This window comes from Malus sylvestris, chromosome 5 (genome assembly GCF_916048215.2).
Source record: "Malus sylvestris chromosome 5, drMalSylv7.2, whole genome shotgun sequence".
In the NCBI taxonomy this organism is placed as follows: domain Eukaryota; kingdom Viridiplantae; phylum Streptophyta; class Magnoliopsida; order Rosales; family Rosaceae; genus Malus; species Malus sylvestris.
In genome coordinates, this window is record NC_062264.1 from 2,472,192 (window position 1) to 2,499,057 (window position 26,866).

At 39.5% G+C, this 26,866-nt stretch overlaps 2 protein-coding genes and 1 pseudogene across 6 annotated transcripts; 2 read left to right on the plus strand and 1 right to left on the minus strand.

Moving 5' to 3' along the window:
- Positions 1-285: 285 nt before the first annotated feature.
- On the minus strand, positions 286-20,394 carry LOC126621913 (phosphatidylinositol N-acetylglucosaminyltransferase subunit C-like). Of its 5 annotated transcripts, none has more exons than XR_007623222.1 (4): positions 20,248-20,394; positions 18,436-18,725; positions 18,173-18,345; positions 286-1,181 (listed from the first exon to the last, which is right to left on the minus strand). XR_007623222.1 is itself a non-coding variant. In XM_050290535.1 (2 exons), the coding sequence occupies exon 2, from the start codon at positions 19,972-19,974 to the stop codon at positions 19,063-19,065; it is 912 nt and encodes a 303-aa protein (XP_050146492.1). In that variant the 5' UTR covers positions 19,975-20,025; positions 20,248-20,394; the 3' UTR covers positions 18,888-19,062. The 5 variants fall into 5 exon arrangements, 2 of the variants coding, with proteins under 2 accessions (XP_050146492.1, XP_050146494.1); XR_007623221.1 differs by having other exon boundaries at positions 286-1,113; positions 18,105-18,345; XR_007623220.1 differs by lacking the exon at positions 286-1,181 and having other exon boundaries at positions 17,711-18,345.
- LOC126621914 (uncharacterized) lies at positions 2,204-3,211 on the plus strand (annotated as a pseudogene).
- Positions 20,395-21,457: 1,063 nt separating the features above from the next.
- Positions 21,458-26,608, plus strand: LOC126621910 (glutamate--tRNA ligase, chloroplastic/mitochondrial-like). Its single transcript, XM_050290530.1, has 13 exons — positions 21,458-21,806; positions 21,930-22,048; positions 22,275-22,396; positions 22,752-22,934; positions 23,116-23,234; positions 23,390-23,438; positions 23,548-23,649; positions 24,014-24,116; positions 24,274-24,337; positions 24,635-24,749; positions 25,091-25,191; positions 25,825-25,981; positions 26,082-26,608. Exons 1-13 carry the CDS (start codon positions 21,562-21,564, stop codon positions 26,310-26,312), a joined length of 1,710 nt encoding a protein of 569 aa, XP_050146487.1. The 5' UTR covers positions 21,458-21,561; the 3' UTR covers positions 26,313-26,608.
- Positions 26,609-26,866: the final 258 nt, after the last annotated feature.

The following is a 26,866-nucleotide window of genomic DNA, read 5'->3' on the forward strand; positions in this document are numbered from 1 at the left end:
GCCGATAACAATCAGAATTAACAGCCACCAGCTTTAAGTCACAATCTTAACAACGTAATATAACAATGTTCTTGCTCCATAATATCCAGGATTTTAAACTCGAGGGGTCCCAATAATAAATGTCAAAAAATTTATAGATAAAAATAACATTGAAAAGTTAAATATAATACACTTCATTCAAAAATTAGATGGTGCTATTGGCTTTGACTTGAAAAATCTTTCCATATTTCTTATTTCTAAACTACACATTTAACCAAAAACACAAAACATATACCAATCAACCAATAAACAAAAATTTCATCTAAATTGCAATGATAAAATGAGTATACAAACAAAAAAACATATCAACAACCATATCAATAATAGACTAAAAATCTCCACCAATATCTAATATAATTTGATTGAGATTAGATTAGAAAACCAAAAAACTTACTTGAACTTTGAACCAAATAGTGGTGACTTGGAGAATTGAAACAAGTGGAGATATGATATTGGAGTAACGTAATTTTAATATGGAATTGGGTGCGATTAGAAATGGGATTTTGGGTGAATATAAGAATGATGGGGATCAGGGGGGAAAAGCAGAGGAGTTTTGGACCAATTGTTAAAAGGCACTGTTTTCTTTCTTCTTCCCCTCCCCGCTGTCTTCTTCTCCATTAGAACCTGCAACTCCAACCCGCAGCACAGACCTCGTGTCGAGTACGAGGGGTCCCTGGAAAATTTCCGGCAGCAATTTAGGATCGCCGAGGGGTCCTGGGACCTCCCAGGTCCCTCTGTAGATCCGCCATACATCCGGCTTATTTTGCAGCATATTCATAATTAAGCCATTGGAGCTTAATGTCGGGATCTTTCATGTATGCGAACATCTCTCTCTTGCCTTCAGACAGGAATAACTGAGTTGTAAAGAACCACAATTCGCTCCCGGTCTCTACCCCGGGTAAAGCTCCAACTGCTTGCATCACTTCGGCAATGCTACTGCCATGTGGACCACCCTGTGATATCAGTCCAGTGTTACAGAACTACTACTGTCAACTGACTCCGCAGGTTGGTCCTTCTGTTGTGACAATTTTGCAGCACCTCTCACCTTCCCCCTACCTATGGCGACTCCTTTACCTTTCTTTTCCTTCCTACCTTGAGTGTCGGGTTCTTCAACTTTTCTTCGTCTTCCCCTCCCTGATGACCTTTCTATAGCTTGGGTCATCACAATTGGGATTGCCTCATCTGCATCGCCACTACCTTTGAGTGTAACGACATTATCCCTTGGATGCATCGATGGTATTCTTGGCGGAATTCCACCCCAGACCAGATTCCTTTCCATTCAGCTCCTTCCACATTTTCCATTCAACTTTAGGTGAATCCTACTTCTTTTTCAGTTGTACGTTGTCACACTCTTCTCCCGTCTCTTTACTGAAGTTCTCAACCAAACTTTGCCATCCAAGTTTGATAAAGGTAGTGCGGGTATTTCATGACATTACGTGTCGATCCTGGACGTATGTAATGTCGGGATCGGGATGTGACATATAAGGCTAAATCGAGGGCAAATATGGAAAATCAAATGAAATAAATTGTATTAATGATCCCTCAACTTTAACCCAATTAGAGTAATGGTCCATCAACTTTAACCCAATTGTAGCAATGGTCATTCTGACATAATTCGTTTTGACGAAATTCTGACGAAGTTAACGAAAAGAACCATAGATGCACGTTTTGATAAGTTAAGAGACCAATTGTGATATCCCGTACCCAAAATTAGTATTTTATTTAATTTTTGACGTATTTCAGAGATTTAATTGAAGTTAATTCGTTAATTCTCTGATTTTGAGAAAAGCGAAGAGAGGGGGTAATTTGGTCATTTCCAATTTTCTCGACCTTTTTGGTCAACTCTAGAGTTGTTTAGGTAGAGCTTAATTCCACGAGCATGTAGGTACAAACGGATATTAATTCCAAGTTAGAATGGAAAAATTACGAGCCTCAGAAGTAGTGAGACCTTTTAGACATGTGGACTTACTATTAGAAGTGAGTCTATAATTAGTCAGCCCAAAATTAGGAAGTTTCCACTTCGGGGAACCTGGTTTAGAAGCCCAAAAACCCAAAAAATCAACCCAAACGAACCCCCGCGACCCACGAAATTCCGACGACAATTCCGGCCACCTCCGGTGGAATTTGTTAGGATCCTAGTTATTGGGTTTATATCATTTATTTTGTCTTATCTCTGTAGTAGTTGGTTTCATCCAACGGTAGTGAGGGTGGAGATGTGTTCCAATCTTAGAACTCCTCCTCTAGGGTTGTATTTAAGCCTCATTTCATCATTTGGGAAAGGCATGAATGAAAAGAATTGTTATTTTATTTTTTACTTTCCTTGCATTTTCCTTTTCTTCTCCATTCCTACAGAATTGGTCCTATCATATTTTTCGATGCCACCACCACCATCTTGAAGCTCTCACTCCTCTCTACAAAACTCACCCAAGAGCCATCTTGATTAACCACCGTACGTGGCAGTGCGAGGCCACAAAACCGACGAAAATCAACAGTTCTCCGGCCACCCTTTTCATTTTTCCGGTGAATCGACAAAGCGATGACTGACGCCACCACTTGGGTTTTGTAGCCCATCATCTAGGATTCCAAATGCCAGACTTTGCCCATGTTTCTTTACTTCTTGCCCCTGATCGGAGTAAGCTGTCAAAGAGGCATGGTGCGACTTCTGTAGGCCAGGTGGTTATCTATAAATATGCTTATTGTTACTTGATAAATATGTTGGATTACAGGATGTATCATCCATGGTCCTAGGGCTTGAACCTTTCTCTATTCTGATTTTCTTTACTTAAGAGTTTCTTTGTCAATATTGACAATATTCTGGACATCTAATAACTAGAACATAACAGTACAGGGAGATGGGCTATCTACCTCAGGCAATGGTGAACTACTTGGCACTGTTAGGTTGGGGTGATGGCACTGAAAATGAATTCTTCACCCTTGAGAAGCTTGGTTAGTGTACCCTTTTCTTTAATTGTCACTTTGTCACTCTCTTGCTGTCTATTGTCCTCTCCTCCGAAATCTCCTGCTCACCTTCTGCATGGTGTTTAAATATCCTTGTGTTTTGTTTTGACTAATTTCTTGCTTGAATATTTTCATGCAATTCATAGGTGAGAAATTTACAGTTGGTCGCGTCAACAAAAGTGGTGCCATTTTCGACTCGACCAAATTTAGGTAATTTTGGCTTTTAATCTGCTATATACCGAGAATGGTTGCTAATTATTGCTGCTATATAACTAGGAGCAATACATTTTCCCAGGAAGCGGAAAAATGTAAACTTTCAAAAGCCTCAACATCAATAAATAGATGAACTTACAAAATACCTAATTAAGAGTAAACAAATACCACGAAATAAGAAGTGAAAGCAAGGTGATCAACGCATAGGGCGTACTGTGAGATACAGAGGTGATCTGTATTATAATTAAACAGCGGAACAGAGTAAGAGCTTCACAAAAGTCCCGAATACAAGAACGATCAACACGAGTTTTCAAGGTAGGATTGCAGTTCAAGACTCTTTCTTGAGTGTGAACTTGGAGGGCCTTTTCTATATCTTTAAGAAGTTTGTTTCTCTGGGGCCTTTTTTTGGTTTGTGTCTTGCCAGAGACAAGAGATTCATAATCCTAATGACAAGTGAGACAATTTACAAAGAGCAACAAATGGAATGGAAAAAACTAAATATATCAGTAAACAATTGAATGCAACTTGAAACGAGTTCTAATCAGAATTCTACTAAGAAAGACAAAAAAACTTATATGCAATCAACTCGATGGTAGATAGTGCATTCATTTTTCACATTGAAATGCATAGCACAAACAACACAAATAACCACCCATCTACAAATTCATTACAAACTATAACAAATTTACAATTCCTGTGAAACCAATTATAAATAACTACACATACCGTCACATATTCTCCCTAACCAATTTCATTTTCCCCTTTCCAGCCGCTACTCTCATTTTCTCAGCTCTCTCTCCCATGGCGGCAAATGGGTGCTCTCTGCCTAAGAGTTGGCCTCAACTTCAAACCTCCCAACTTGAACCCTCCAAAACTTGACACCCTCGGCCAACTCCGGGCCGTCGAGGAGGCCAGGAAATCGGTTGATGAATGCACAGCCAAATACAACAAAAATGGCTCATGTTCATGCATTTCTTCAATGTTTGTTCGTATATAAAATTTTTAGTTTAATTGTCTGTGTGATTAATTTCGTTCGATCGAACGAAGATTGACCATCTCGGATCCAATTCTTCAATATCCGATTTATGAAAATTTTAGTTTCATTTTCTGTTTGTGATTAATTTTGTTCAATCAAATGAAGATCGACAATCGAATGAAATTAATATCCGAGATCGTCAATCTTCGTTCGATCGAACGAAATTAATCACAAACAGAAAATGAAACTAAAAATTTCATAAATCGGATATTAAAGAATTGGTTCCGAGATCGTCGATCTTTGTTCGATCGAACAAAATTAATCACATAGACAATTAAACTAAAAATTTCCATATATGAACAAACATTGAAGAAATGCATGAACATGAGTGAAGATCAGTGACGCATTGTATTGATCGAGCAAATCCGGCCAACGCCTGATTACAACCGACGAAGAAAAAGAAAAGAGAGAAAAAAAAAGAAACAAAATGCTAACGTTTTATTAGCAACTATCGTCATATGACTCGTCATTTTTCTATTGCTCGTCCTTCTAGCTCACCTCGCGAATTTGATTAAATTTGTGATATTCGATCTCCATTTTCTTACTGGCTTTTCGAGCCAAGCGCTTCTGATTTCTGACGTCGGCCGCCAACATACCCTCCCATCCGAGCCGGCTACGTGCTGAAATTGCGGCGGTTATGTCATTGTCGTAATGCACATATGCCTTCTTCCAGATGAGAAGTTTTGCGCCATTTTTGTTGTATTTGGCTTTGCAATCATCAACCGATTTCTTGGCCTCCTCGGCCCAGAGTTTGCCTAGGGCGTCAAGTTTTGGAGGGTTCGAGTTTGGAGGTTTGGAGTTGAGGCCAACTCAGAGAGCACCCATTGCCGCCATGGGATAGAGAGAGCTGAGAAAATGGGAGTAGTAGCGGGAAAGGGGAAAATGAAATTGGTTAGGGAGAAAATGTGTAGTTATTTATAAATGGTTTCACGGGAATTGTAAATTTGTTATGAATTTGTAGCTGGGTGGTTATGTGTAGTTACTACCTACTTTCGACTGGATGTTCTTCAATTCACTTTTTATCTGTATGCCATGTTTGCTTTATAAATAAAGTCTTCAATTATTTTTAATAAAGCTTGTAATCAACGCAAGTTTATGGAACTTGGAAGAGCTCAACATTCTAATCCGTAGCAAGTTTTGAGGACAGCGTATACTTTCGAAGTTGGTATGAATACGTTTGAAGAAAGCGTGGTTAGTCCCCTTGTTTTTGTTGGTATCTGTCTACTGCTCTTTTTATTAGTATTTACGAATTTGTAGATTAGTTAGGCGTTGTGGGTAATATTGCGTCTGGCGATAGTTTTTATCACCGTTGGATTCGAATGCTGCCTTCAACTGCAAAGCAAATGTGGATTCTTTTGAAGGAATAATAAGTTTGACACTAGAGAGTCGTACCAAAAGCATGCTATCGACATACTTACTAGTAGAGATATGGAGCTCAAATGAATGCGCGTTCCTCCGAAATGCTACAATTCCAAATGGATCCCTATATGGAAGAGGTTACGTCTGTTTGTGTGTGCAAAAAGGAAAAATTGTAGCATGTCAGATGTGTTGGTTAGCTGATAAGTATAGGGATTGAATTGCAATGTATTAGTTAAGAGAGTTTAGCAATACAAGCTTGTTGAAACGATATCAGATAGGCGGAGAATTCAGATATATTCATTTATTTTTGGGAACTTTAACAAAAAGCTCATGGTACTGTTCACTTTAACGAAAAACCACATTTTACACTAAAAAGTCAATCTTGTTATTATTCACTTTACCCTTTATTTTGTCCTTATCGTTAAAACTTAAAGTTTTCAAGTCCTTTTCATTAGTTTTCCTTTTCTTTTTTAAGATTAGTTAGTACGACATCCTGTAGAGAAGCAGTTTTTTATTTTTCTTATTTGTTAAAACTGGAAATAATACAGGTTTGAGACTACAACTACAAGATGAACTTTTAATCTCTTTTGTTAGTAATTTGTATTTATATGCCAACTTAATATCAAAACAAGATTTTCTGCAAGTGCTTTTGAATACTGTGAAGAATAGTGTTGACAAAATATGTGTAATAAATTTGCATAATAGTGTTTTGTTTATGCGAATTTGTTCATGTGTATGTGAAAGTATAACTGAGAAAACAAAGAACGAAAATGTCAGCGAAACTTTTGTAGTTTGAATTTCAAACATCTTGCAGGAATTAATATGTATATATGAAAGTTGTGAGGTTTTATGTTGTGGGACAGTGAGAAAGATTTGGATGAAGTACTGCAATCGCATACCGTTTACACAAATGTTTCGAAAGGTGTTCTTGCCAAGACAAAAGACTTGAAGGCCGCATTTGATTCCGATGACCACACTAAGATTTGTTTGGAGGTCAGGGAAACAAATTTGTTTTGGTTGTTTATCTGGTTGGTTGGTTTCGTAATTGTGTTGTTGAGTCGTAAGCTTTTTCTTGTAGATTTTGGACTAAGGAGAGCTTCAAGTGGCTGGGAAGGAGGTGGAATCTCAGTTGTCCAGTCAGTTTCAGGACATAGCCACCATTGTTATGCAGAAAACCTATAATCCTGAGACCCGGCGCCCTTACACTATTAGCTTGATTGAGAGTCTAATGCATGAAATTCACTTTGCTGTAGACCCACATAAAAGCTAGAAGAAGCAGGTGATTGGATCTCTCTTTCCCTTCATGTTACATAAGAATATACTTGTACGCAATTACGATAATTATGACAGATTGGTGGATTCTAAAATGAGTCTCCCAGCTTGCAAATTTTGTTTCACGGTGTCATGTTGGTGGAAAATAAGTATGCACATAGTTTATGTGTGTGCACGTGCATGATGTTACTCTTCGGCGACTTATATGTATAATAAGTCGACTTATGAATGCATGTGCACATTTCCGCAGGGTGTTAACCTCTGTAGGTTATCCAAATATATGTGGAGGTATATCTGTGTGTATGTGGAGTGCAACATATGGGATTTAGGTTGTGCATTGTCTTATTGTGTTGAATATATACACTATACCATTTCTTGTGCAGGCTCTGGAAGTTGTTCATGAGCTTCAGAAGCACTTCCCAATCAAACGGTCTCCAATGAGATTGCGCCTCATAGTTCCTGACCATGAATTTTCATCTCTTTCGGAGAAGCTGACTGCCTGGAATGCTAGCATAATTTCTAAAGATCAATCTGGAAGTTAGATATCTACTGTAAGTCGAAGTACTTTGTCCGCCTTATCTTGCTTAGTAATCCTAGGGCCCGTTTGTTTGATAGGATTAAGGAGGACTGGACTGGACTAGACTGTAGTCCCTTGTTTGATATGCACCAATATTAGGTTTAATGATCTTAGGTCGGACTCGCTCGGATTATACACTTCCTTACGAGTTCCTAACGAGGATCCCCATTTTTGGGTGGACTCGTAAGCCTTGAGAGAAAGCCGTGAGAGTCACTCGTCCAAGAACCTACGTCGCTCGTCCTGCTCATCCTCATCTCTGCGTCTTCCCTCATCGTCATCCTTGCCCTGCTCCCTCATCGTCGTCCTCCTCACCCTGATCTCTGTGCCTTCCCTCATCCGCATCTGCATCTGCATCGTCGTCCTCCTCGCCCTGATCTCTACGACTTGTCAAGTAAACTTTGAATCTTCAATTTATTTCGTCGATTTGGTTTGCAGATCGTGATTTTGTTGTTTTGAGTTTGAGAAATTTTCAATGATAGACCTCTGTACTTGAACAAATTATGGTTTTGATTTTTAGGTCAAATTGAGATTAGAATTTGGGGTTTTCATATTTCAACTTTTCTTTCAAATCCTCAGGTAGTAAAAACCGTCATCCCAAAATTTGCTCAGTGATGAAATCTAAGCCCTGAAATTTTGTTTCTTTTCGTGTTTTCTGAATTGGGTTTTTTTGAATTTTTGGGTTTTGATACTTTGCTTGTTTCAACTCCGCCTGTGTAAGTTTATCTTACATTGTCGGTCCCAAGCCCGGATAAAGGAGGAGGGGGAGGGCGTCAGGTAGTCAACAGCCGGCACTCCATGATTACGTCGAATCCTTATGAAAATGAATCTAGAACGAAATCGCGCTAAAGCTAGGGCGTCACCCGTAAGTGGCGCGCTGTGTGGCCCGAGCACAGTGATAAGTGAGCAAGGGTCGTTGTATCTCCATCGGCACCCAGATGCAGTGTTAAATGAGCAAGGGGACCATAGAAACTTCTTTTCGAATGACTCCACTCAAAGTTGTTTGGGAGCATATGCTCCTATCAACTTTACACGGGACACACAAAAGAAGTACTTTGATCCTATTAGACGAGGGAGGGTGAAGAAGCTAGGACAGAAGGGTAGAGATCAAGAGAGCAAAATGCGTTTAGGAACGTGGAATATAGGAACCTTAACGGGAAAATCTATGGAAGTAGTGGAAGTTATGGTGAGAAGAAGGATAAATATTATGTGCCTACAAGAAACTAAGTGGGTTGGTCGTAAGGCAAAGGATCTAGAAAACTCAGGGTTTAAACTTTGGTATTTGGGCACAAATAGAACGAGAAACGGTGTTAGCATCATCGTGGACAAGACCTTGACACAAGATGTTGTAGATGTCAAGAGGGTAGGAGATAGAATCATGGCAATCAAGATTGTAATAGGACAAGAACTTATCAATGTGATTAGTGCGTACGCACCTCAAGTAGGGTTGGATACGAGTTCGAAGGAGAAATTTTGGGAAGACCTTGGAAACTTGGTGCAAGGAATTGCTCAGACGGAGAAGTTATTTATAGGAGGAGATTTAAATAGACATGTGGGCAGGGAGATAGGCAACTATGGAGGTTTTCATGGTGGCCATGGTTTTGGGGAGAGAAACGAGGATGGGGAAGCTATCTTGGATTTTGCAATGGCATATGATCTTTTCTTAGCCAACACCTTCTTTAAGAAGAGAGAAGAACATGTGATCACCTACAAGAGTGGGTCGTAAAAAACACAAATAGATTTTCTTCTAATGAGGAAAGGGGATCGTATAACTTGTAAGGATTGCAAAGTTATACCAGGAGAGAGCGTGACTAATCAACATCGCTTGTTGGTGATGGATGTACATATCAAAAGAGTGAGAATAAAGAACAAGACTTGGAAGTGCCCAAGGACTAGATGGTGGAATCTAAAAGAAGAAAAACAAGTCATTTCAAAGAGAAAGTAATCACCCAGTGGAGGATTTTAGAGAAGAAAAGAGTACGAGTAGCATATATCCAAGCTATAAAGGATATGTATGAAGGAGCAAAGACTGCCGTAAGAACTCATGAAGGACAAACCAAAAGCTTTCCCATAACTGTAGGATTACATCAAGGCTCATCCTTAAGTCCTTACCTTTTTGCGTTGGTAATGGATGAGTTAACAGGACATATTCAAGATGATATTCCTTGGTGTATGCTTTTCGCAGACGATATAGTGTTGATAGATGAAACTCAGGAAGGGGTAAATGCAAAGCTTAACCTTTGGAGAGAAGTGTTGGAATCTAAAGGTCTTCGCCTAAGCCGATCAAAGACAGAATATATGGAGTGCAAGTTCAGTGCAAATGGAGGCCAAAACGAGTTAGGGGTGAGGATCGGAGATCAAGAAATACCAAAGAGCGACTGTTTTCGTTACCTAGGATCTATCTTGCAAAAGAACGGAGAATTAGATGGAGATCTCAACCATAGAATACAAGCTGGAGGGATGAAGTGGAAGAATGCATCCGGCGTGTTGTGTGACCACCGTATGCCACTGAAGCTCGAGGGAAAATTTTATAGGACGGCAATAAGGCCGGCGATGCTGTATGGCACAAAATGTTGGGCGGTGAAGCATCAACACGTACACAAAATGGGTGTAGCAGAGATGAGGATGCTTCGTTGGATGTGTGGGCACACGAGAAAGGATAAGATTAGGAATGAGGATATTCGGGGTAAAGTAGGAGTAGCCGAAATTGAAGGAAAGATGAGAGAAAATCGGTTACGGTGGTTTGGACATGTGCAAAGAAGGCCTACTGACGCTCCGATTAGAAGATGCGACTATGGGACAGAGGTTCAGGGCCGAAGGGGTAGAGGAAGACCTAGGAAAACTTTGGAATAGACTCTAAGAAAAGACTTAGAGTACTTGGATCTAACGGAGGACATGACACAGGACCGAGCACAATGGCGTTCTAAGATTCATATAGCCGATCCCACTCAATGACTTGGATTTTCCAAGTCTCCAACCGAGAAGTTTTCCTCACTCGAGAAATTAAGGGAACACTACCTCAACCTACATGCTCCACTCACAAAGCTTCAACATACAAGCTTCAACAAAAGAAAATTCAAAGAACTTAGCGAAGAAGGCTTTGGTGTATTTAACACAATACGTTGAAATGAAGGAAAGCTTATCTATTGATATCCCCGATAAGTTACAAATATGTACATATACATGAGTCAAAATAAACAAACAAGAGGGAGCCTTCACAAAGGTTGCTTAAGAGAAGTCTCAGCAGTCGGTAGAGCCCCAGAAAGAGAAGGCACCGGAGGGGGATCATTCGGAGCCTTAGTACTAGACAGAACCCTACAAGGAGGAGGCATCAGAGATTGATCATTTGGAGCTTCATTACGCGGTACAGCCCCAGAAGACGAAGGCAATAAATGCCTTTGGAACAAACCCACAAATCTTTGATGATCAAGTAAAACCTGACCATCAGATTCCTTTATCTAGTCAAGCTTCCTCTTCATGTTTGTAGCATAGTCATGTGCGAGCCGGTGCAACTGTTTATTCTCATGCTTGAGCCCTCTAATCTCCTGTTTGAGACTCATCACTTCAGCCGCCAATGATTCAACTTGGCGGGTTCGAGCAAATAGGCGTTGGGTCATATTAGACACAGAACCTGCACACTGAACACTGAGAGCCAGAGAATCCTTAACAGCCAACTCATCAGACCGTTTGGAAAGTAGTCTGTTATCTTTGGGAGTAAGAAAGTTCCTGGCCACCACCGCAGCGGTCATATCATTCTTCATCACGGAATCCCCAACGGTAAGAGGACCAGTAGGGGAGATGAAGGATGGGCGCCATATGTTGTCTGGAGAAGGCGGGGTTGCCTCTTCAACAAGGTTCAAGTCAAAACGACGGTCGGAGGGGCCAGACATTTTCAAAGGTGTTGAAGAGAGAAGAGGTCGAACAAATCAAGATCTTAGAAGTGCAAGAATGGAGGTTCTACTGGTGGAGATTCAAGTGTGCTTTGGAATTTAATGTCAGCCCCTATAAAAATCTGCACTTGACGGAGCTTTAGAAATCGAAGAGGCGCCTGCTCAGAAATCGAAGAGGCGTTTGCTTTCTCAAAAGCTGGGCTGCTCAGAGACCACGAGGGTCGATCTCAGAAATCGCAGAGGCGTTTGCTTTCTCAAAAGATGGGCTGCTCAAAGACCACAAAGGCCGATCTCAAAAATCGAAGAGGCGCTTGCTTTCTCAAAAGCTGGGCTGCTCAGAGACCACGAGGGCCGATCTCAGAAATCGAAGAGGCACCTACTTTTCCAGCCTTGTCAGCACCTGTCACACGCACACTCAGCTTTGCGGAAATTATGGGCATTCTGTCGAAGATTTCTGGTGAAGTAGAAAGCACATGAATCTTATTGTTCAATCACCCACTTCCCACACTCAACATTAGCTCATGGGTACCACAGATAACTTTGCCAAAGTTCTCTGACAAAGTTGAGACACGTGAAGCTTGCAGCTCCCACTACATCGATCTGACCAAGAAGGGTAAAAGAATAGCAAAGAAACAGCACTAACAAAGTTTAGATACATAAATTTTGAAGGTCTAGCTACCATATTATTACCCACAAGGGTAAAGGAACAATACCACTGCTGGATAATTGGAAAGTCCCTGTGTGTCAACCTCTGTGCTTCGTGGCAAGGTAGACTAGCAAACATGCCCAACCTTTACTCATATTCGAGAAAACACTCCCAACAAGATTGCTTGCTCCAAAATCGAAGAGGCACCGCCCTCCGAATCTCGAGAGCCAGACTTCCAACATGATTACTTTCTAAAAAATCGAAGACACACCGCTCTCCGAATCTCGAGAGCCAGACCCTCAGCAGGATTGCTTTCTCAAAAATCGAAGAGGCATCGTTCTCCGAATCTCGATAGCCAGATCCTCGACAGGATTGCTTGTTCGAAAACCGAAAAGGCACCACTTTCCCAACTTCAAGAGCCGGATCTCCTTGGATAAAGCTTGTCTGTAATCTTCACACGCAACATCAGCTTTCCAAATACCACAGACCACTTTTTCAAAGTGCTCTGACAGAGTTAAAACATGTGAAGCTGGCAGCTCCCACTACCGTGCTATGACCAAGCAGGGTAAAGGAATAGCATTACTACTTGTTGTTAGGGAGATTCCTATATATGTCGACCTCCATCCCCAACGGACATGTGGACTTGCAAAAATGCTCAACCCTTCCTCATATCTGAGAGGGCACTCCCAACGAAGCCTTTCGAAATATTCAGCTTTCTTTCCCCCCGATAATACCTCTGCAAACAAGCTATACTAGAGCAAGAATATCTCATATCATCAGGGTTAAAAGCAAGAGTATCCCATATCATGCTTTTTCCCTGTCTTTTCCTTTGGCCTTGTTCTTACCTGCAAGACAAGGAGAAAGAGAGCAATCAGTCAGCACTTGGAATCAAGCTTCCAGCCAGGAACTGACTGCCTGGAACCCGTTACCTGATTACTTACCTGGCATTGCTCTCGAGTACTCATCTTCAACATCTTATGCTTCCACGGAAGATACCACATCTGCCTGAGGAACAGATAGGGCAAGTGAGAAGGATACAAGGAAGCATGTGGAGACAAGCGTAACAGCACACGTGCCGATACATCCACTACTCTGTCAAAAGAAAAAGTATCCCATATCAGCAGGGTCGAACGTACTCTAGATTTGATGGACTTGTTTTGATCCTCAAATTCTTCAGTCGGCCTTATACTCTGGAGGAAACCAGAAAACCCTCCAGCCCAGTTCAAGAATAAGCATGTGGAAAGTTACTTCTTCAAAAGCAAAAGTATCCCATATCATCTCTTCTCATTTTTCTTCTCTTTATCCTTCATGCTGCCTGCAAGATAGGAAGAATGTGAACAATCAGCCGGAACTCGAAATCAAAGTTCTGATCTGGGACTGATTGCTTGGAGCTCTGATTGCTTACCTTGTCTGTCACCTCTTTCAGCAGATCCCCTAGCTCGGCGACTTGGGGGACTCCTACTACATGGTTTGTATCGCGCTTGACCAAGCCTGAAACTACAAGTAAGCTTCAAGTGAAATTGATACATTACCTTGTGCATCTCCACCAGTTAAAGATAACACCCCTGGATGGAGGAAGAGTACTTCCAGAGAAGATGCCACATCTACCTATGAGACAGATAAGGCAAGTCAAGACGATACCACACTCCGGTACTTAGTTTCGTGATTACGAGATCGTTCTCCTACAATATTTCCTAATGTCATTTGTACTAAATCATTCACTTGTACTCACTAAATGAGAACTTGAACCTATGTACTTGTGTAAACCCTTCACAATTAATGAGAACTCCTTTATTCCGTGGACGTAGCCAATCTGGGTGAACCACGTACATCTTGTGTTTGTTTTCCTATCTCTATCCATTTATATACTTATCCACACTAATGACCGGAGCAATCTAGCGAAGATCACAAAAAGCGACCGTTTTCGCTACCTAGGATCTATCTTGCAAGAGAACGGAGAATTAGATGGAGATCTCAACCATAGAATACAAGCTGGATGGATGAAATGTAAGAGTGCATCCGGCGTGTTGTGTGACCGTCGTAGGCCACTGAAGCTCAAGGGAAAATTTTATAGGACTGCAATAAGGCCAACGATGTTGTATGGCACAGAATGTTGGGCGGTGAAGCATCAACACGTACACAAAATGGGTGTAGCGGAGATGAGGATGCTTTGTGGGATGTGTGGGCACACAAGAAAGGATAAGATTGGGAATGAGGATATCCGAGGTAAAGTAGGAGTAGCCGAAATTGAAGGAAAGATGAGAGAAAATCGGTTACGGTGGTTTGGACATGTGCAAAGAAGGCCTACTGACGCTCCGGTTCGAAGATGTGACTACGGGACAGAGGGTCAGGGCCGAAGGGGTAGAGGAAGACCTAGGAAAACTTTGGAAGAGACCCTAAGAAAAGACTTAGAGTACTTGGATCTAACGGAGGACATGACACAAAACCGAGCGCAATGGCGTTCTAGGATTCATATAGCTGACCCCACTTAGTGGGAAAAGGCTTTGTTGTTGTTGTTGTTGTTGTTATTGATACTTTGCTTGTTTCGATTTTGTGAAGCGATTTCATGTCTGGGTTTCACAAGAGGAAGAAAAAGAGGAGAAGGGAAGCTGAGCAGAAGCATGAGGAGGCACTGCGGCGGAAGTGTCTGGAGCTGCGCAAAAAGTTGGAATTTGTGGCTGTTTTTTGGCCGTTTGATTGCCTCTTTTGCATAATGTATAGCTTGTTTACCGCTCATTGGATTTTGATAGTTGGTTCATTTGGTTTGTAATCTCATTGTTGCGAAAAGTTGGTGTCTTTGCAAGAGGAATTACATTGAATTCTGTTTACTGCTCATTGGATTTTGTTAACATCTGCTGGTGCTAATGCAGACGATGAGGAAGATGGGCTGTCTGATTTTTATATATACCCCGATTTTGTATATATAAATTGGTACAAGTTATTAGGTTCTTCAAATATTGGCTGCCTTTCAATGTTTAGAACTGACCCAATTTAGTTGATTCCATTCCCATATAATTGAAATAGCTACGGTGCTGTGTATTAAGACCAACTTTTATGGACAAATGCTAGATAGCAGTGATTAGAAATGCACTACAGTCGACGTGAGCATTACAAAGTTATGTAAGAGAGAATTGGAAATGACTACTCCAATTCGACATAGATTTGGAACTTTGTAGTAATTTCCAAATCCCTCTTACATAACTTTTGAAGTGATTATGTTGTGCATTCCTTTCTCGAGATTTGGAAGTCCCTCGCCTAAACATTGGTACAAGATAAATTCTTTGTCGGTGTGCAACACTAACACTGCCACTTGTTGAATAATAAATCAATTTCACGTTTTTTTTTTCTCAAGTTCTTTCTTTTAATGGTATAAGCCTTCTTTGTTTAGTAATTTGGAATCGGATAACAAAAATGAAAAAAGGAAGGAATCGGAAAACTTAGGAATAGAGGGAGTAAGGAAGGGAATGGGATCAACTACCCCTAATTGATATGGTTCCTGATTTTGAGGTATTTGATTAAGAATTTCAAAAGGAAACCTATAGTTTTCAGAATTCATACGTGTAAGTAAACACAGGGGAAAGTTAGGGAGTGAAATGCTTCACATACCTACACTTTAGTAAACGCAGGAACTTAAAAAATAAAACGATTACAATTATGATTCCTTGTTAAGTAAACATTGATGTCATTTGATCAAAATCAAATTCAATTACCTACTGATGTTAGTTAGTGATATCTGAACATTCTTCCTTTATTATAACTTAATTCATTGTTTATAAACTTCATCTTTGTTGGAAATGCATGCTTACTTTTCAACTTGCATATATGCAAGCTCACATTTCATATATTTTGGATAAATGTAAAGTTTGTGTCTTGAAAAATGCCCCTTTCATAAAAAGACTTGCTTACGCAAATATTGGACATTAGATTTGTGTTTTTTGGTTGTAAGATTATTGCATTAATGATATTAAATAATGAATAATTTCTCTTTAGTTCTTGAGTGCCCCGCCTTTCTTTCATGTTTCTCAGTCACTCTCATGTTTAAATCTTGTTTTTTTTTAACCATGTTTAAATCTTGTTGAGTAGCATATATTTTGTTAATTACAAATGAGTATGACATTGTTAAACCAAACTACATTTGCAGATTAAAAGAGCTTAGAGAAGGGATGTGGATTAAAAGAGCTCAGGGTTTATGTACACGGATCCCATAAGCCAGTGAGGGCTTAGCTGCAAAAGGCTTTATGTAGAATAGTGTTGAGAAATTCCATAGTTCAAGTTCCCAAACACTCACTTTGCTGCCTGAATGTGCCTTAAGGGGTGGGGAGTCTCATCCACTTGAAATGTAATGTTGGTCATTATATGATAAACTGAAGAATTCTGAAAATTTATAAAAATCTGATCACCAATTTGCTATCTTAAACTCAACTATAATATGTCCCAATTCTATTAGCAGGTACTAAAAACAAAACAATTGTGCTGTTTTTTTAAGATTCATAAAATACATGGCAAAAATATGCTCCAATTAACCCAGATCATGAGATTTGATTATTACACAATGGCAAAAATTTGGGCATTGGGCACAGTTAATTGGAGCTATTAAAATAGAACAATAATGTAATCCTAGTCTACCAAACACAAATCTGGTGAACAGTATTGTTTTCATTATCCTGCTTCTTAGTCTGACAGTGCACCAAACCCTTCACTAAGTTAGTCCAGCTTAGTCTAGTCGAAGCCAGTCCAGCTTAGTCCCTGCAGCTAGTCCAGTCCGAGACAGTCCGGTGCAACAAACGACCCCCTAAAGTACAATAGTGGTTGAAGTACTTTTTAAGCATGCTACTTACAAACTACCAGTGTTGGAGTAATCGTGATCTTCCTGTTTAATCTTGTGCAGATTTGTGAATTGGAACCTGGTTTTTATCGTGAATGCGAGGGATTGATGATGAAGTTGCATGGTAGATATGGAGTTCTTGCACTCTCTGTGCATGCTGAGGGTGACACTGTTATCGATCAATATGATGATCATGAGGATGAACCGTCACACTCACTCAAAGATTCCTCGAACATCAGTTCGTTAAAGAAAAAAGAATCTACTGATCCTGACTTGTTGAAAAAGGAGTGGAAATGCTGCAGGGAAAGCAGAACAAATGCAGCACATGCAATGCATTCGTGGGCGATTCCAAGCAGTATAGGGATCACTTCAAGAGAGAGTGGCACAAGCATAACTTGAAACGCAAAACCAGACAACTTCCGTCCCTTACTGAAGAAGAGTGTGCAGCTGACATGGAAATGGACGACTACAAAGCCGATTTGAGGGATTAGTCCTTCTAACAGACTTAAAGTTGAAAGGCTCGCGTTGATTGAGAAAGATCCGACTACTTTTGGATAAATCTTGATTAGAGCTAATGAATGATTGTGTAAACTGTTTTACAACTGTTTGTGAAGAATTTTTTTACCCAATATCGTGTATTTTGGCATGTACTCAAACTCAAATCCAATGTATTAAGGCTGTGTTATATACGAACTGAAAGTCCCTGGACACTGTAAGGCAATGTTCTCTCATATATATATATGTATATATATATATGATTCTCGATTGCTTAGCCTTTTAAGTCTCTCCAAAGTAATGGAACTTACACATTCGTAGTTATATGCTCGCGAATTAGAACAAACCAACCAACGCCGATAGCAATCAGAATTAACAGCGGTAGCAACCAAACGTATGGTAGTTCTCCAGATAACAGCCACCAGCTTTAAGTCATAATCTTAACAACGTAATATAACAATGTTCATACTTCATAATATAAATACATCCGGCTTATTTTCCAGCATATTCATAATTAAGCCATTGGAGCTTAATGTCGGGATCTTTCTTGTATGCAAACACCTCTCTCTTGCCTTCAGACAGGAATAACTGAGTTGTAAAGAACCACAATTCGCTCCCGATCCCCGGGTAGAGCTCCAACTGCTTGCATCAGTTCGGCAATGCTACTGCCATGTGGACCACCCTGTGATATCGGTGTTACAGAACTACTACTGTCAACTGACTCCGCAGGTTGATCATTCTGTTGTGACAATTTGAAGCACCTCCCACCTTCCCCCCACCTACGGCGACTCCTTTACCTTTCTTTTCCTTCCTAACTTGAGTGTCGGGTTCTTCAACTTTTCTTCGTTTCCCCCTCCCTGACGACCTTTTTATAGCTTGGGTCATCACAATTGGGATTGCCTGATCTGCATCGCCACTACCTTTGAGTGTAACGACATTATCCCTGTTGATTGTGGTGTTCACGAACATCCTATCTAGCTTCTCCTCCAACTCTGGATTAATGCCCTTGCTTCGAAATTTCGCATAATCACAATCCAGCTGCCATTTTAGAGAGATATGACCTATTAGAAGGGACTCATGATGATATAATAAAATACAACATTAAAAACTAGAGGGAAATTTACAAACCTAAATTTTCCATTCAGCTTCTTCCACATTTTCCATTCAACTTTAAGTGAATCCCACTTCTTTTTCAGTTGTACGTTGTCACACTCTTTTCCCGTCTTTTTACTGAAGTTCTCAACCAAACTTTGCCATCCAAGTTTGTTAAAGTGAGTGCGGGAACGATGTCCTGCCCACACCTCCTTACTACACAAGTCACAGAATATAGCTACACTTTGATCATTCCATTTGGTTGCAGCTCGTGACCTAGTTCCAACATTTTCAGCACCCTTGAGCTTATTGTTCTTCTTTCCCATCTGTGTGAATGTGTATATATACATGTATACAATTGTAATCAAATGTATAATTAAAAATATCATGTATATACGTATAACTGTATACATGTGTACATAGTCATAAAGTGATATGAGACAGACATTACAACTTGAAAGTAATGACTTTATTTAATAACATCAATCTAACGTATCCCAACTTTAACCTCCTTGAAAGTAAAGATATTTGACTACTCCCAAGTCTATCGGCGACAAATGGTAGAATGCATGTTGATATGCAAATTAAAATGGCTGAAAATAATGAGTCAATTGCTTCCCTTATTGATCTTCAAAAGCTATCAGAAATACAGCACAAAAAGTCTCAATCAGTTATATCAAAACAAAGTTTAGCCTCATCCCAAGGACCATTGATCTCAAACTTGTATTCTTGCATCCGTATAAGCCAATACGGACAAACCACAGTTACAAAAATCAACAACCCTAACAACATCACAAAAAGTAACAGATGCAAGGTATAAACAAGAGTCAAGGTCGCAATCATCAGACCAAAAGAAAACCAAAGGTGCAGACAGAAGGAATACTTCTTGATACAGTAAGTAACCAAGGGAGCGAAAAGGAAAACTTGCAAAGAGAAAAGCATGATAGCGAAAACAAGCAGCCTTGACCGAAGGCACGAAGCAATGAATACTGAGGCCACAACTGAAGCATTCAAAGAGATGCAACTCGTCAAGGTTGGATTGTGTAGAGCCCCGGGAGCTCTAACGGTGGACCCCGAATAGTCATGGAGGAAGAGATGGAGCACAATGAGTGACACTGTTACAGCCCAAATGGAGTTTGAGCTGATGGATGTGGTGAGCGTTTGATAGATGGGAGCTAAAACATATAAGCCACTGATGAAAAAGGAGATATTGAGCAAGTAACGAAAGAAGAGACTAAAGGAAAGCATTTCTTTAGTTAAAAGGAGAACAAGAAACCCCAATCCAAGAAGCGTGACATCGAGAAGCAAGAGCGAATTCTCATTAAGAATCGATCTGAGAGTGTAGGTCCAAACCAAACCAACAAGAGCAACAATGCAGAGGTACTGAGATATCGAAACGGAATCCAGCATGACTTTAAGAATGTCCCTCTTGACAACATTGGCATTCATAACCATATCTTCAAGAAAAGAGTCATCCGTGTGATTGTCATCAAACCCAGGTTGCATCCCTCCATACGCCACTTTTCGCCATCTGGGTCGCGTCGGAGACAGGATTTCACTCATGAATGCATCCATCAAACTCGTATTTTCTGAGCAAAAACCAAATCTTTTCGCTCAAAATCCCGCCTTCAAACTCAAAAGTGTCAAAGTGGGGTTTTCCTCAACGATCAATATTGTAACAAAACAAGTATGCGCAATCTGGACAATGATGAACAAAATATGCGAAGCCAGACACAAACAAGAGAAGAAGAAAACTCAAATTCCAGAGTTGAATGAAGACCGAGGAAGGCATTGTATTTCATATGGGGGAAAAATGAAGGTGGTGGAGAGAAAAAGGAAAGAAAATACCTTTAGAGAGGAAAAGTCGGAGTGTTGGTTGTGGATGAATGCATCTCCACCGGAAAAATCTCGTCAGAAATGAACAAGTCTGTCTAGGTTAGCGCTGAGTTGGGATTCTGAGTTTCGCAATGTTCACTTCGTTTCTTTCCGCCAACAAGAACAATGAGCATTGATTGATTTACCAAAAGAAAAAAAAAACAATTTTATTTAGTAAAAAATTAATGAAATCTTTACTAATTATATGTAGCTATAAAAATTATTTTTTTGTTATTTGTAGTTTGTTTAGAAATGATTTTCAAATGATAAAAGCATTTTTAGTGAAATGGTTTTTATAAATAATTTTTTTAATTATTTTAAAAACATTTCCAAATGGACTACTAAAAAAACTTACTTTAGCATTTTTATTTAGAACAAAATTTGATATGAATCCAATTTGATTAATGGATTAATGGGTTTTGTTCATTTCCTTTTGATTAATGGATTTTGTTCATTTTCTTTTGATTAATAGATTTAGTCCAGTAATTAGGCTTTCACGTTAGATTTTAGCATGATGATTCATTTAATTCTTTTTTCAATATCTAATATACTCTTCAATTTTTTTTAACCTCAACAGTCCAAACTATATGGTCCAGTACCACTCTCCTTCACTTGTACGTGGAACATCTTTAATTCGATTCTTGTAAAAAATTTCAAATATTTTGATAGAAATACTTATGAGTCAATAAATTGGTATCGCCCAAGATTTCAAATGTTAATAAGGAGTGGTTTGGGAGTGAGGTGCTTAAAAAAAAACACCTATGAAAAAAAACTGTGACGGTTTTAGATGTTTAGTAAACTGAAAAAAAAAGGGCTTATTTTGGAAGTTGCTGTGAGAATAAACTGGAATTAAAAGAAAAAGCTGAAGTTACTATTTGCAGCTTTGGAAAACTGATTTTTTTTCAAAGCACACTTAGCTACAGTGCTCCTTTAATGAAAATACCCACTATCAGACTGCTTTTTTTTCCAAAAGCATTTTTACAAAAAAGTTTACCAAACACTCTGCTGATTTATTTCACAACCGCTTATTCTCACAGCAGTTTTTTTTCAAAACACAGCAATACCAAACCAGCCCTCAATCCTCTAGTCGGAGTTTAAACTCTGGGGTAAAATTTACATACGTGGCACCATCAAAACGGTTGTGCTTATTTTAAGGGCTGGGATTTAAAATCCGGTAAAAACTGCTTTCCATTCCCCCACATCGACTCTGTTGTCAAGAATCAAGAATCAAGATAGCTTGCTGAGCAAAAGCATCTTCATCTTCATCCTCAAAATTGCCGATTAAAAATGGCAACTTTGGTTGCCATGCCCAAGATCCGGATGAAGATTAGAGCTTTCCCAACAGATGTTTTCCCGCCATTCTTCCCTCAATCCCACAACAAATTCTCAGTCTTCCATGGGAGGAGGAGGAGTTTTTCGGTCTCTGCTAAGTCGACCCAACACCCAGTACGCGTACGCTTCGCTCCTTCTCCCACCGGGAACCTCCACGTCGGTGGAGCTCGAACTGCGCTCTTCAATTATCTGTTTGCCAGGTTCCTTCCTCTTTTTGTTTTCCGTTTGTTTTCAGGTTTCGAGCCTGAAAGGTTTCGGGTTTTTGCTTATTTGGTTGAGCATTGATGGGTTATGAGTGTCTGTGTTGTGTTGTGTTGGGTCAGGTCCAATGGAGGGAAGTTTGTTTTGAGAATTGAAGACACTGATTTGGAGAGGTCTACTAAGGAATCTGAGGAGGCTGTCTTACATGATCTCTCTTGGCTTGGCCTCAATTGGGATGAAGGTATTGTTAACTTTTTCTTGTTTGATTCCTCTCCAGTTCTTAAATTCCTAATTTTGGTCGAACCCGGTTTTGTGCTCCTCTGTATATGTGAATGCATTTGGATATTACTTGAATTATAATGCCTTATAGTTTGAGCTTTAGGATTGTAGGATTAGTACTTTTCTCAACTGGGTTTATCTTGTAAAGTGTCCAACTGGGTCATTTCATTTTTCGTTTAACTTTGCAGGACCTGGTGTGGATGGAGAGTATGGTCCATACCGACAATCAGAAAGAAATTTGTTGTACAAACAGTATGCTGAGAAGCTTGTAGAATCTGGTCATGTCTATCGCTGCTTTTGCTCTAGTGAGGTGATTCCCTTCTATAGTTGAGTCTTGAAACATGTCTTCACTTGCCAATTTATATGATCAGAAACTGCCTAGAACCAAAACTATGCTTGTAAGAGATTTTCAAATGGAACTTCAGAGTATTAATCATGATTGGATTTATTACTTTTCCTTGCCTCTTTTTCTCTTTTCCTTTAATTTATTCTGTATGTCTTGTTTTTGGCTAAACGAGTGCGAGATTATTGTTCAACAAAAGAACTTGCTTCATATATTTTGTGGGGCTTTTTTAGCATTATGAATCCTTTTCTTTTCTGATTCTGAATCCCTACTAAACCACAATGCTATTTTAAGTAAGCATTCTTAATATTGTTCTATTCAGGAACTAGAGAAAATGAAGGAGATTGCAAAACTAAAACAACTGCCACCGGTATACACAGGGAAGTGGGCCAATGCAACAGATCAAGAAGTACAAGAAGAGCTGGAAAGAGGAACTCCATACACATATCGTTTTCGTGTGCCAAAGGAAGGGAGTTTAAAAATCAATGACCTTATTCGAGGCGAGGTTAGTTCATCTTTTTGTTGTTGTTGTTGGGTTGGGGGCGCTTAGGAACTCCTAGTATGGTAAAGTGTGCTGTTCACTATCAAAGGAGGGAACTTCTAAGAAATTTTAATTAGCTTCAGCCACTATCATACTTTTATTCAAGTACGTGTATAGGGTGTTAACTTTATATGTTGTCATGAAGGTTAGTTGGAACCTGAACACTCTTGGAGATTTTGTAATTATGAGAAGCAATGGTCAACCAGTGTACAATTTTTGCGTCACAGTTGATGATGCTACTATGGCCATCTCACATGTTATTAGGTAATATGAACAGCCTATTTAACATGGTTAGGATGAGCTTTTTGCCAACCTGCGTAGTTTCTTCGTTCACTACTATTGCTTTTTGGATTTTTGTTTGATGATTTTTCGTACGTCTGTTTATTAATTTCGTGTGATCTCTTAAAACTTGCATTCAGAGCAGAGGAGCATTTACCAAATACTCTACGGCAAGCATTAATATATAAGGTAATTTTTTTAAACTCATGCCCTAATTTTTATTACCGGCAGGGTTTCAAATATCTTTCAACATTTACAGTGAAGCTGATATTGTTTTATGAATACCATTGTAACACAGGCTCTAGGATTCCAAATGCCAGACTTTGCACATGTTTCCTTAATTCTTGCCCCTGATCGGAGTAAGTTGTCAAAGAGGCATGGTGCGACTTCTGTAGGCCAGGTGGTTATCTATAAATATGCTTATTATTACTTGATAAATATGTTGGACTACAGGATGTTTCATCCATGGTTTCCTAGAGGTCGAGCCCCACCTTTCTCTGTTCTGATTTCATTTATTTAAGAGTTTCTTTGTCAAAGAGGTCGCACTTGGTGCGATGGCAAGTGCGTTCGCCCATGAGCGGTAGGTCTCAGGTTCGAGACTTGGGAGCAGCCTCTCCATAAATGGGGGTAAGGCTAGCCGACATTCACCTCTCCCAGACCCTGCGTAAAGCGGGAGCCTTGTGCACTGGGTACGACCTTTAAGAGTTTCTTTGTCAATATTGATTGATAAATAGTCTTGACATCTAATAACTAGAACACAACAGTACAGGGAGATGGGCTATCTACCCCAGGCAATGGTGAACTACTTGGCACTGTTAGGTTGGGGTGATGGCACTGAGAATGAATTCTTCACCCTTGAGAAGCTAGGTTAGTGTACCCTTTTCTTTAATTGTCACTTTGTCACTCTCTTGCTCGCTATCATCCTCTCCTCAGAAATCTCCTACTCACCTTCTGCATGATTTTTAAATATCCTTGTGTTTTGTTTGACTAATTTCTTACTTGAATATTATCATGCAATTCATAGTTGAGAAATTTACAATTGGTCGCGTCAACAAAAGTGGTGCCATTTTTGACTCGACCAAATTAAGGTAATTTTGGCTTTTAATCTACTATATACCAAGAATGGTTGCTAATTATTGCTTCTATGTAGCATTCCCCTCCCTGGAGAAGTAGATTGAATGAACATTTTGCAGTTGCAAGCTTGTTTTGCATTATATCCCACATCTAGATTTTTATTTTTATGATTTTATGATTTTAATGTGGATTGTGTCTGAGAGAATTTAGGCTGCTTATTGAATTCTTGAATTAATTGCGTTGTTGAAGAACTGACATTTTTTATTGATATTTTCCTCTAACATATGCTTACAAATGCTTACAAACTAAAGGTGGATGAATGGTCAACACTTAAGAGCACTTCCATCTGAGGAGTTGACAAAGCTTATTGGCGAGCAGTGGAAAAATACTGGCCTCCTTACTGATTCAGAGGGCTCATTTGTTGAAGTAAGACTCATTTATTCCACATTTTCATTTTGCAGATTATTTTTTGTTTTCAAGATTGATTCTTCTGCATTGCTGTAGATGATACTTCTCTTACAAACAGAATTGTTTGTGGTTTACGATCTTTTAGAATAGATCTGCTGTACTGAGATAGTTCTGTTACAAAGAGTGGATGCATATGCCTCCAGAGGAGGCTCTTTACTTTCTGATGATTTCTATATTAGTTGAAACTCTCCTTAAATGAAAAGGCGTTGACAGCTTTTCTTATACTTTCAATTTGATTTCTCTAGAGATATTCTATATTCATGAAAAGTGAAGCATGTGTGCACTTTGCAATTTTGCAGGAGGCAGTAGAGCTGCTCAAAGATGGGATCGATTTAACACCAGATTCAGATAAAGCTCTCTCCAACTTGTTATCTTATCCTTTACATGACACTTTATCCAGGTGATTTTTAATTGCACTTAAACTCTTGCTTTATGTTTTTATCATTCTGCAGCTCGCTGGAAAAATCAACTTTTGAAGGGTACTCTGAGAATTTCCCAAGCATTTAAGATATAATTTTCTCTAATCGAATATAAAAAAAATGTTTGCCCACTTGTCAACTTTGATATGCGTTTCCTCACTTTTTGGATAACCATTGATTTCCCCATTGATTGGTATTTTTGGAAATTATGTTTTGAATTGGGTGAAGCGAAAATGACTTAGAGTGCTCTGTATGAAACATTGGCATCAAACAACAGCTGAGTATTGTAAAAGTATACAGTTGGATTTATGATCAATAGCTGACATCGCTCTTTGGAACCTTGTTGGGCTAGGCCATTCTTGTACAAGTTTGTGCTCTCACTCAGATAGGAAAATATATGGATTTATTTCAATGGAAGGGTGGAATATTCATAAATCGAAGGTTTCATTTAGGTTAAGCCACTTCTAGTTGTACAAATTATGGCCTGCTGTTCATAATATTTGGTTTTCTTGTAACTTGTAAGTTATGTTTGATGGTAAGCTGGGGATGGTTGTTGGCTACTGATGTTAACAGAGTGCTGTATGATAACTAGATTTTGTCTGTCCTGGCTGCAGTGCTGAAGCCAAACCAGTCTTAGAAGACAAACTTTCTGAGTTTGCTGCCAGTTTAATTGCTGCTTATGACAGCGGTGAGCTCGTTGGTGCACTTGAAGAAGGCCATGCTGGTTGGCAAAAGTGGGTTAAGAGCTTTGGCAAATCACTGAAGCGCAAGGTGACCTCATTTTCATTCATTTTTTTTCACCTTTGGTAAACATTTTTCCATTTCTGGGAAATGGACTGAAAGTTTTGTTCATTTGAAATTCTAATTGCAGGGAAAATCACTGTTTATGCCTCTCCGAGTGCTGTTAACCGGAAAGTTCCATGGCCCAGATATGGGGACTAGCGTGCTTTTACTGCACAAAGCAGGAAAGTCTGGTATTATTGCACCTCAAGCCGGGTTTGTGACAATAGATGAAAGGTTCAAAATATTGAGGGAAGTTGACTGGGAAGCATTTATCAAGGATCAGCCTCTCCTGGAGACTGCCACCATTGTATCAAACTGAGAGTACGCAGTTTTCACCGGCTTTTTTTTTTTCTTTGGCTTCAAAAGAGGGTAACTATCGCATTCCTATTGTTAAGAAAACACGAAATCTTTACTCAGTTACATGAATTCCACCGACATCTGGGTGTTTCAGTGATTGCTACGAGTCTTATGACAAGTACTTTGGTTGTAACATAGACAACGAAGAAAAGCCAGACTTAAATAGAGTTACGAGGTCGTCTCCTTGGTCGTGTGTTTGCTCCACGTTGAATTATGTCTTTATTTTCGTAAGAAATTTGGTGGGATGATGGTACAAAATCGGGTTCCAATTTTGCTTGGTTTTCACTATTGATCAGTTTCGGTGGCTGTGTTAGGAAAAGATGTCTCCTCGTGTATGTGCTTGATTTCCGTCGTGTTATATATTTGTGAAACAGGTACTGTACCAATAGCTGCATAAAAGGATCTGAACACAGATAGAAATTATAGAGAAAAAGCTTAATCTACTGCAGGATTACTTCAATTTTTTGAATTTGAAAACATGTTCACTTGCCAAGTTACAAGATTGAAAGTTGCCCA

Bases quoted from the DNA above. Each gene is read 5' to 3' on its own strand.
- LOC126621913 (XM_050290535.1), bottom strand. From the start codon at position 19,974: ATGGATGCATTCATGAGTGAAATCCTGTCTCCGACGCGACCCAGATGG.
- LOC126621910 (XM_050290530.1), top strand. From the start codon at position 21,562: ATGGCAACTTTGGTTGCCATGCCCAAGATCCGGATGAAGATTAGAGCT. The intron at 22,049-22,274 runs GTATTGTTAACT...TTAACTTTGCAG, and splicing joins TGGCCTCAATTGGGATGAAG to GACCTGGTGTGGATGGAGAG. The intron at 24,338-24,634 runs GTAATTTTGGCT...TACAAACTAAAG, and splicing joins TTTGACTCGACCAAATTAAG to GTGGATGAATGGTCAACACT.